Here is an 11629-nt window from a genome sequence, read left to right on the forward strand (position 1 = left end):
TGGACAAAATGCTATGAAAATGGGACTAATGATTTCTAAATAGGACAAAAAATATAGAAAATGGGACTTACGATTTCAAGTACGACAAAAATGTGTTTGAAATCTATACCATCATGAAATCGTCCGTGCCAATTTCCTTTTTTAAAAATTTTGAAATTATTTAATTCATAAACATGAGTAACAATTTGGTTGTTAACTTCTCTATATATAGAGTGCGTCAACATAATGTCTTGCAATTTTCGATCTCTTCTCCTCTTTCTAATGCTCTTCTGAAAATTTCTTATTCTTCTTATTATTTCTCTTCTTTCCTGTGTGCAAGCTATTTTTTATTTCATGTTTTTGGGTAAATTTTTTTATTCATTTTAGTTATATAATTATTTCATTTTAAGACTATGATATTTAGTTAATTCGTTTTAAAAATTATCATCGAAATATAATTTTCGTGATCACAAAAATGAATAATAATATTAGTTTTAAATTTTATTATAATGGTCAAATTTTATCTGAAATAGCTGAAGGCGTGATATTTATGTGTAATAATCCTTGTATATCTGTTCTTTCTTTTATGTTGTCGTTTGAAGAATTTAAGAGTTATATTTGTCAAAATATAAATCCTCATATGCCAAAAAGGGTGACAAATATTTTATACAGACGACCTATATTAGTATTTGGTGGGTTCGTTCAGTTTCAGGCGATGTGCATCAATGATGACACAAGTCTGCAAGAGATGTTCTCAATCTACTATCAAGTCCAATCATGAGTGTCTGTTATTGAGCTGTATGTGGAATTCGAATAATTACCGAATACGATGGAAGAACATGATCATGATTTCGATTGGAAAAGTTATAAAGGTAACGGCGAAGAGGAATATGAAGGCAATTACGATTTCGTTGATCTGAATGCAAACAAGGAACAAGAGGACTGCACCGTTGAGTCAGACGTAGAAGATGTCGCAAATACACTAGCAAGTGAGCATCCATTCAAAGAATTGTCTTTCATGCGCGCTTTGGATCTCGATGCCATGAATGCTCTAGAATTTCCAGAGTATGCCAATGCAGGTTTGTAGTTGCATCACACCATATTTGGATTAGTACTTTAAATATTATGTTTGTGTATTAAAATTATGCACTGTGTAAATATGATTTGGTGGTATTACTGCAGATCCACCTGTGGTAGTAGATGGTGAAGTTGTCATAGGGATGGAATTTAATTCTAGAGAGGTCGTGATAAAGGCAGCTAAAGATTGTACCATTTACAGAGGTGTTGATTATCGAGTTTTTGAGCCTGAGCCGATGACATTTTACGCGAAATGTGTGCAATATGGGCAAAGCTGTGATTGGCTTATCAGGGTTAGCGTGATGCGAAGAAAGTACTGTTGGGAGATTAGACGATACAATGGCATCCATACTTGTACTAGAACCACTTTTTCTCAGGATCATTCAAAGTTAGACTCAGACACTATTGTAGAAGCACTTAAGCCATTGGTAGAGGCTGATCCGTCCATAGAGGTACGATCAGTGATTGCAGATGTCCAATCGAAGTTTAACTACACGATTAGCTATCACAAAACATGGATGGCTACGCAGAAGGCAGTTGAAAAAATTTTTGGAGGGTGGGAAGCCTCTTATGAAGCGTTGCCCGCATGGTTTGAGGTAATGGTTAAGAAAGAGCCATCAACAGCCGTCGAATATGGAACGCTACCTTGTTACCGCAGTGATGAATTGGCTCAGGATGTCAGAGTTCTAAACCGAGTTTTCTGGAGTTTCTACCCATGTATTAGAGCATTTAGGCCCTGCAAGCCGGTTGTACAGGTAGATGGCATACGCTTGTATGAAAAATATAAAGGAATGTTGTTGGTTGCAGTTTCTCAAAATGGCAACAACAATATTGTGCCAATTGCCTTTGTGCTTGTAGAGGGTGAGACATCATATGCATGGTTCTTTTTTCTTCGTCATTTGCGAACCCATGTGGTGACGAAGGATGGAGTGGGACTTATCTCTGATCGACACGAGTCAATTAGGTCAGCAGTTTCTCGTTGTGATGGAGCATGGGAGCCGCCAAGGGCCATACACATGTTTTGCATTAGGCACATAGCATCCAACTTCTTGAGGAAGTTCAAGGCACCGTTCATACAAAAGCTTGTGGTGAACATAGGTAATTAACAATGTTTTCTATTTAATATTTTATGCATCTTGTGGTTATGTTTCCAATGGTGGTTATCGTTGTGTGTTTTCATTGTATCTTGTTTTCCAGGCTATTCTAGGACGATGGCTAAATACGAAATCCGTTACCAGAGGTTGCGTAGTTGAGGTGAGGCATACACTCGCTGGCTAGATCAGATTCCCCATGAGCAACACTCTTTGGCATATGATGGTGGCTATCGATGGGGTCATATGACGACAAACCTAATAGAGTGCATCAACGGGGTGTTGAAGGGTGCACGCAATCTTCTCGTCACAGCACTTGTAAAGGCAACTTTATTCGAGCCGGACACTTATTCTCCAAAACAGTGACCGAAAAGATTCAGTAAAATTTGATTGCGGCTGGAAACATCATGGTTAGTTGAATTAACGTTTTTAAGATTACAAAAAATGAATTATAACAACAATAATCACAATAACTATTAAAACTTAATAACACTATCCATAAACATGTAACTATCTCAATAATAATAATAATAATAATAATAATAATAATAATAATAATAATAATAATTAAAAAATAAAATAGCCACTAAACTCTTAAAAATAGGGTACTCAAATATTTATTTAGACTAACTACCATGTTCATATTAATTTACTACACTCAAATCAATTATTATAACTAACTTTTACTCTATAATAACACTATCAATAAACATATAACTATCTCAATAATAATAATAATAATAATAATAATAATAATAATAATAATAAAATAGCCACTAAACTCTTAAAAATAAGGTACTCACATATTTATTTAGACTAACTATTATGTTTATATTAATTTATTACACTCAAATCTATTATTACGAATAACTTTTACTCCATAATAACACTATCAATATAATAACACTATCATATAAACATATAACTAACTCAATAATAATAATAATAATAATAATAATAATAATAATAATAATAATTAAAAAATAAAATAGCCACTAAACTCTTAAAAATAGAGTACTCACATGTTTATTTAGACTAACTATAATGTTCACGTTAACTTATTACACTCAAATCTATTATTATAACTAACTTTTACTCTATAATAACACATATTTAAGTTCATTTAAGCAACTTATAATTGATGTTAACATTATAAATAATTTTATAGGCTCAAAAAATTACTTACATATAAAAGATGATCAAGATATTTCACAATATATTTATCCATTAAAATTTTTTTCTTCTCCATCTTGAAAAAAATAAATCTGGAGCTCCACAAATATGCAACCTTCAAATGGAAGAAAACAATTGCTCTTAAAAAAAAAGGAGGCGAAGCAAAGAGCAGAGAGTTAACACACACTTGTATTTTGGTGTTTTGATCTTCTGAATGATGATTGAGAGAGTCTGGAGAGAGAGGAGTCATGGACCACACAAGAGCTCACCACATGCGAGCCATGTGGACACAACATCAAATCGGCAGTACCGATTTCCTTCATGCGTCCCAGCCGTTGATCATCCATCTTGCTGTTGCTATTCACTGTCTCTCTCTCTTTTCGTGGAGCATCTCCTTCTTTCTCTCTCACCACGTGCTCACCCCCATGAAATCGGTACCCTCATTTTTTTATACTGATCCTAGCCGTTCCTAACTGATCCAACACCTCCTGCTTCTCTTTCCATACTTTTTCTCCTAATGGAGAACATTATTAACGATTTGCTTAAAATCAACATTAAGAATTTTTGAAAACGCCGATTATCAATTTCATATATGTGCATACCATACTCGAAGCCTCATTTCTAGGTATTACACACAAGCTTTCTATATTAGAAATAAAAATCGTGCTTACTAATCCTCTTCTAATAATTATTAACTAACGTACGTGCTTCCGACCGACTAAAATTATTAAAGAAAAATAATAGATAGAGCAGAGAGGAACAAAAGATGCCTCTCATATATAGTCTCCTGCAATAATTAATAATATCAATCAAGTTATGTGTATATTAAAAATTAGTTATTAAATTAATTATTAATATAAAATATATATTAAAAATAAATTAAGTATTATATATATTTATACACAACTACAAAATAATTTATTAGATAAATAATCTTTAGTGTGAATATAAGATTTTTTATGTACAAAGTGGAGATCAGAGAAGAGAATTGAAGAAGGAGAATGAAGCATCAAAATTTGGATAGAGAGAAGCGAAATATTGCAAATTATGCAAAGAAAGTAAATGAATAGGAAAACTTTCACATGTTCCATTTGCTTTAATGAAACATGGGTATAGCAACTACGGTTCGGTTAGCTGTAACAAATTTATCGTGTTGTATAAAATAAAATACCAGATACATCCTTGAAATTTGTCCAAAAAGACAAAAAGGGTAATTGTCAAGACAGCCAGTCAACCATGTTGAGATTGGATGACTGCATGGAGAAGTTACTAAAGTTGAGTTTTGCAAAATAAGCCACATATAGCGTAAAACAGTTAGACTAAATACTAATCATGAATGGGCCTAGAATGTGAACAAAATTATCGATAGGTGCAATAAAGTCCCATTGGAGTTGTGGTCGAGTTCATTTTGATCACAATGAATGAATCCTCACTTTATGTATTGAATTTGGTATTTTTAATGGAATTAATAATTTTATATTATAAAAAAATAACAACAGTAAATAAAATAAATTTTAATTCAAAAACACATATTAAAAATTATATAAAACTAAACAAAATAATAATAAAGCTCTATAAAAAAATATGTATTAATAAGAATGATTAAAAAAATTATATAAACAATGAATACTAAAAATTTTATTATATGTACAAGAATATGCATTAGAGATCATAAAAAAAAATTCTAAACAAAAACATTTATACTATAAACAAAATAAATAAATAAATAATTGATAAAAAAAAATCAAAACTTATAAAAGAATACTAAAAATGATAGTCCAAAAAAAATATATATTTTTTTTGTAAAGCACGACCATAAAAAAAATACAAAAATTCTGATCATTGTTTCTGGTATCACTTATTATAAATAAGATCGAATGATAAATTAGCAGAAAAAATAAATTTTTTCAATTATTTTTCAATCTAACAATTAAATGAAAAGGCAAAAATTATAATTTGTTGCTTTGAATTAAAATGTGTTTAAAGAAAAAAATTTTCAATTTGGTTACGAAAGCATTTACCATTCAACACTCAAATTCAATCAGGAGTACACTATAAGAAGGAGGAGCAAAAAAATGGTTGATAAGTTTTTTTGTGATTTTTTTTTCTTTTTTTTTAACTTTTCTATTTACTTATTGTTGTTCTTGCTCCACTTAATGTGTTGAGCTCTCTTGTTAAAAAAAAAAAACACTCAAATTCAATCTCATTCAATATGCTACTAATTAAATATTTCACATGTATTTTCTTATGCAACAGAACTATTACTACCAAAATCATTAATTTTTTAAGCTTACATTAAATTTTTTTCAGCTCAGCCATTTTGCTTTCATTCTCATTAAACCTAACATTCAATTTTCTTCAACATTCAACATACAATAACATAGCAACTCCAATAAAGGTTAATTACTATGCGTACGACTACAATTACCACTACGCAAACCATTCGTTTTTAGCATCATTAAAGGGTTTAACAATAACTTTAAAAAAAGATTTTTTATTTTAATAAATTAAATAAATATTTTATTTATTAAAATAAATAATTTTAAAAATTATTACGAAAATACGTGAGCCTCTCTTATCTCGTTTATACTATAAACGAGATAATATTGTATGTATCTCGTTTATAGTGTAAACGAGATAGGTATATTTTTTAATTTTTATATATCTCGTTTACACTAAAATTATCTCGTTTATAGTATAAACGAGATAGGTGTATTTGTAAATATAATTTTTGAAAATAATAAAAAAATATTAATAATTTAAATTAAACCAAAATCTTAAAAATGGAACGTTTCAAATAACTCAAATGACATAATCTCTTCGCCAACAAGTAATAGTTCAAATGGTATAGTTTTCTCATACCCAATTAAGAGGTCGTGGGTTCAAGTCGCTCTGTCTTTGATAAAAAAAAGTTAACAAACTTTGTACTTGTATCTTTCCTATTATTTGCAATGTTCTATTTTTAAAAGTTTGGTCCAATTTAAATTATTAATATTTTTATTATTTTCAAAAATTATATTTAATTATTTATAAATACATATATCTCGTTTACACTGTAAACGAGATAAATAAATGTAATGTAAATTAGTAAATACGCTACAAATTTTTATTTTGGTAATTAAAATAATTAAATTATTTATTTAAAAAAATCTTTCTTTTGTAATGGTATGTTATCCTATTTCAAATATAGGTCCACTATTTCCATCGGCTGCATGTCCCAGCCGACAAATTTTCTCTCAAGCTTGGTTAAGGAAAAAGACAAAAACCAATGCAATTTTTCATAACGTCATTTTCATAAGCATAAAACGGGTTAAGAAAATGACCAGTGCTAGAATCTACCTGCACTCTTTCTCTCAATAGTCTACAATATTATTTAATCACACATCTGCACCATCTGAATATTATATTATATATTTCAACGCCTCTGCACACTAGCGTAACAATAAGGCAATAAAGTACAGGAAGCGTTTCAGGTGAGGCAGGTTCTTGTACTGAAAGTTCAGTACGCCAGTCATTTACACCATTGACATATATCGTAAAATATTTGAATGGTTCAGATAAATAGACACATAGGTACTGTGATGACTGATTTAATAAGGTATACGATAGGACTCTAACCGCATTTATGGGTGTGAAGTTTTTAGTTGTTCGAGATGGCGTTAATGTCCAAGCTGGTGTGAAGTAATAGTGCTTCTTAGTTCCTATGTAGCTGACTTGGCAAGCTATACGGAAGCCAATGCAATGGGCCGTAAGCAGCGTCTTATGTATTTAACTATATATATATATCTTATGGGAATGGATTCTCTCACTTGTTAAAAAAAATTGAGTGTAAAGTGTGATCTTTAACCCTTCATTATTCACACTTATAAAATTAATTGTGGGAGATCACACTTTACTCCCTCAATTGTTAAAAAAAATTTAGAGGATCCATTTCCGCAATTATGCTACGCTGTATACCAAAATCAACCATCAAAGTCAACCATCAATAGGGGTGTACATGGGCCGGGTCACACCGGGTTTGGCTTAACCTAGACCCGACCCGAAATATAGACTGAGCCTAATTTTTAGATCCTAACCCGATTCTAGACCTAATGAAACCTATGCACCTTCCGGCCGGGTGAAAATCGGGTAAAAACCGGGTGAAAGTCGGGTCTTTAGCATGTAAAAGTCACCTAATCTCCAAACATACTAAAATTCACTTAAAAAAATATAACAAGAACCAACCATTCTCTAAAATTAAAGCATAACCATAATCAACACTAATATTGTCTAATAATACCAAATATTTAAATCAATACAACTAACACAATATTATGCATTAGTCTAAAGTCTTATGCATCTTTGTTCGTCACCTGATGATCTCGGGTGCTCGACGGGTCGGGTGATGATGAAGGGATGAGAGGGCGAGACCCTGAAGTGGCCTGGAGTGGGTTCCTAGTCTGAAGCTGGGGGCTGGTGAAACCAGTGGTGGAACGGTCGAGAGGGTGTGGCTACCTGCAAAGACACTCCGACGATTAAGTCAGGGACCGTACGGAATGATAGCCAAATTAAGTAAGGTGATGTGTACCACGGGAGGAGTGCTGACCTCTCCCCTTATATACTGTGCTGAGCGGGCCCAAAGATGACCTAGCCCACTGGCGAGGGTGCTTGTGAGCTGTCCCTGTCCACGTGGGAGGTGCAGGTCGTTTCGGACTTCGGGTCGGGGCTTCGGGTGCTGCCTCGAGGAAGCTGACTCGACCGGTTCGCTAGGCGTGGTGTGCTGGGTCGCGCAGGTGGTAAAGTCGGACATCGACCGAGTCGGGTGCCAGGGACCGACCTATTGGGTTTCCCTTGTGAGGGATAGTTTGGGCCTGGGTTAGGTGGTGCCCCGACCCGGCGGCTAGTTGAGCTGGACTTTTGATGGTCCGTAACAGTGTCCCCAACGCGCTAGCCTTGAGGTTTGGAGCTCGTGGCTAGGCACGTTTGTCCTACTCGCCGAGACGGGATGTGTTCCTCTTCTCGGGAGTCCATTGTTGGCATTTCGTGTTTCTCACGCGTGGTTACCTCGTCTCTGATGCCGCCTCCTTGACTTCTGCGCGGGGCATTAAATGCCCCATCGTTTCATGATTTGAAATTTGCGTGAAATGACAGATATGCCCCTATTTTTTGGCACTCCTCAGGGAGTTGTAGTTTTGTTTTTACTGCTCTAAGAGTTCCCAACCTCCCGTTCTGACTAAGTGGTGCCCCCGCTGTAGGTATGGCCGAGCGCCTCGTTCTTCCGAATCAGGCTCAGCGATCGCTAGCCAACTTCGTTGATCATTATGCTTGGGTTTCTTCCGACGTGAAGGACATCCCTTCCAAGGTCACGAAGGAGGGCCTCCAGGACTTGCGTCAGGCTATGCTCTTATGTGGGGGTGGTCCCGAGGAAACGTTTTATCAGGTTTATGATCCCGCTGCTCGGGAGTGTGTTTGCCAGAAGAACCTGGCAGCTCCACAGGTTGTTGATTGGTTGTGGGTTTATGAACCCATGTTCACGACCTTGGGGGTTCGCTTATCCTTGTCCCCCTTTGTTATGGGCTTGTTGAACCGTTGTGACGTTGCTCTGCCGCAACTACACCCGAACAGCTGGGCTGCCATCCGGTGTTTCGAGATGGTTTGTGAATATCTGGAGCTTCCGACCTCTGCGAACTTCTTCCTCTATCTTTTCCTTCTTACAAACCCTTCTCATCAGGGGAAGGCGAAGAAGGGATATATGTCCTTCAGAGCCCAACAAGGTCGTAGGATTTTTGGCCTTTTTGAGGATTCCTTCCATGGCTTCAAGTCTACTTTTTTCAAAGTCAGGCCAATTGAGGGTCATCAACCCTTCTGGCTTACTGTCAAGGGGGAAAGGCGGATCCCGACTTACTGGAGCTTCGGGGCGGGGTCCGATTATTTGATAAAAATATCCTACGATTGGTTGAGTCCGGAAGATCGTAACATCGCCGATATCTTGTTGGCCATTTTCAGCGAGAAAAGTCTTAATCCTCGTATGGTTATGGGGGATCGGGAGGCCGGTTGGTCGTATGTTGGTGAGTTCTATACTTTTTGCATTTTTAGTGTTTTTCTCTTCTATCATTCACACCTTTGCTTTTTTGCTTACAGTTTCCATGGCTAGTGGGAAGAAAACTTTGGCTGACCTGATGAGCCTCATCTAAGGGGATTATGAGGGTGGTGAGGACTCCTCGGCGACTCCTTTGGCGAGTCAAGACCAGGAGGATGCCGGGGAGGGTAGTGGTCGGGCTGACAGGGCTGACCAAGGTTAGTTGGGGAAAGTTGAGGTCCCTCCTGAGAACACCTTGGGGAACCCAAGTGTGGAGGCGGAGGCTCCTTTTGATGAGGAGGATCTCGGGCTTGATGATGACGACTTGAAGGTCGTTGGCAACCCGAAGAAGAGAAAGCGGGACTTTGGGAAGGCTCTCTCTGTTATGGAGAAGAACTTTGATTCTGGGGGTCTCATCGAGTCCCAGTTGCTTCCTAGTACTGAAAAGTTTTTCTGGGATGCCGACCTCTCTGGCCAGGCGAGGTGGATCTACCGCAGCCTTCTTCGGGCTGCTGCTATTGCCAAGAAGGTGGAACCTGTCTTGGAAAATTATCATGTTTTGGAAGGAAAACTTCGGAACTCCCAGAAGGATCTGACAGATTCACGATCTCGGGAGGAGTCTCTGAATACGAAGTTGTCTGAGCAGGAGAAGAAGGCTGAGGAGGATGCCTGATGAGCGGATATTTTATACGCTTTTTAGGAGTGTTTTTATGTAGTTTTTAGTAAGATCTAGCTACTTTTTAGTATATTTTTATTAGTTTTTATGCAAAAATCATATTTCTGGACTTTACTATGAGTTTGTGTATTTTTCTGTGATTTCAGGTATTTTCTGGCTGAAATTAAGGGACCTGAGCAAAAATCTGATTCAGAGGCTGAAAAAGGACTGCAGATGCTGTTGGATTCTGACCTCTCTGCACTCGAAATGGATTTTCTGGAGCTACAGAGGCCCAATTGGCGCGCTCTTAATTGCGTTGGAAAGCATACATCCAGGGCTTTCCAACAATATATAATAGTCCATACTTTGCCCAAGCTTTGACGATGAAAATTGGCGTTTAACGCCAAGTCTTTACCCTATTCTAGCGTTAAACGCCAGAAACAGGTTACAAACCAGAGTTAAACGCCAGAAACAGGCTACAACCTAGCGTTTAACTCCAAAAAAAGTCTCTACACATGGAAGCTTCAATGCTCAGTCCAAACACACACCAAGTGGGCCCCGAAACTGGATTTCTGCACTATCTATCTTAGTCTACTCAATTTATGTAAACCTAGGTCACTAGCTTAGTATAAAAACTACTTTTAGAGATTTATTTTGCATCAGATGACAATTTCACATTTTACATTGTATCTCTACAGCATGAGTCTCTAAACTCCATGATTGGGGGTGAGGAGCTCTGCTGTGTCTCGATGAATTAATGCAATTACTTCTGTTTTCTATTCAACACGCTTGTTTCTGTTCTAAGATATTCACTCGTACCTAACCGTGAAGAATGCGATGATCCGTGACACTCATCATTATTGTCAACCTATGAACGCGTGACTGACAACCACTTACGTTCCATCTGTAATAGCTTGAGTGTATATCTCTTGGGCTCCTGGTTCAGGAGTTTGATTGCATCTCTTGACAACAGAGCGTTCAAATCCCTTAATCCAGAGTCTTCATGGTAAAAGCTAGAATCAATTGGCAGCATCCCTGAGATCCGGAACGTCTAAACCTTGTCTGTGGTATTCTGAGTAGGATCCGGAAAGGGATGACTGTAACGAGCTTCAAACTCACAAGTATTGGGCGTAGTGACAGATGCAAAAGGATCAATGGATCTTATTCCAACACAAGTGAGAACCGACAGATGATTAGCCATGTACATGGACCCTTTTCACTGAGAGGACAGATGATAGCCATTGACAACGGTGATCCACCAACATACAGCTTGCCATGGAAGGAGCCTTGCGTGTGTGAAGAAGAAGATAGGAGGAAAGCAGAGATCCAGAAGACGAAGCATCTCCAAAACCTCAATCTGTTCTCAATTACTGTATAACAAGTATTTATTTGATGCTCTTTTACTTTTTACTATTGAAATTAAGGATTATCATTGATATCCTGAGTAAGAATTACAAGATAACCATAGCTTGCTTCAAGCTGGCAATCTCTGTGGGATCGACCCTTACTCACGTAAGGTATTACTTGGACGACCCAGTGCACTTGCTGGTTAGTGGTACGAGTTGTGAAAAGTGTGATTTACAATTCGTGCATCAA

At 36.5% G+C, this 11629-nt stretch overlaps 1 protein-coding gene across 1 annotated transcript; it reads left to right on the forward strand.

Annotated features, from left to right (window-relative positions):
- Positions 1-808: 808 nt before the first annotated feature.
- LOC107606793 (uncharacterized) lies at positions 809-2309 on the forward strand. The gene is made up of 3 exons (XM_016308814.1): positions 809-1058; positions 1162-2154; positions 2254-2309. Exons 1-3 carry the CDS (start codon positions 809-811, stop codon positions 2307-2309), a joined length of 1299 nt encoding a protein of 432 aa, XP_016164300.1.
- The last annotated feature ends 9320 nt before the right edge of the window (positions 2310-11629 follow it).

Source organism: Arachis ipaensis, chromosome B1, assembly GCF_059453495.1.
Source record: "Arachis ipaensis isolate K30076 ecotype BB chromosome B1, ASM5945349v1, whole genome shotgun sequence".
NCBI lineage: Eukaryota > Viridiplantae > Streptophyta > Magnoliopsida > Fabales > Fabaceae > Arachis > Arachis ipaensis.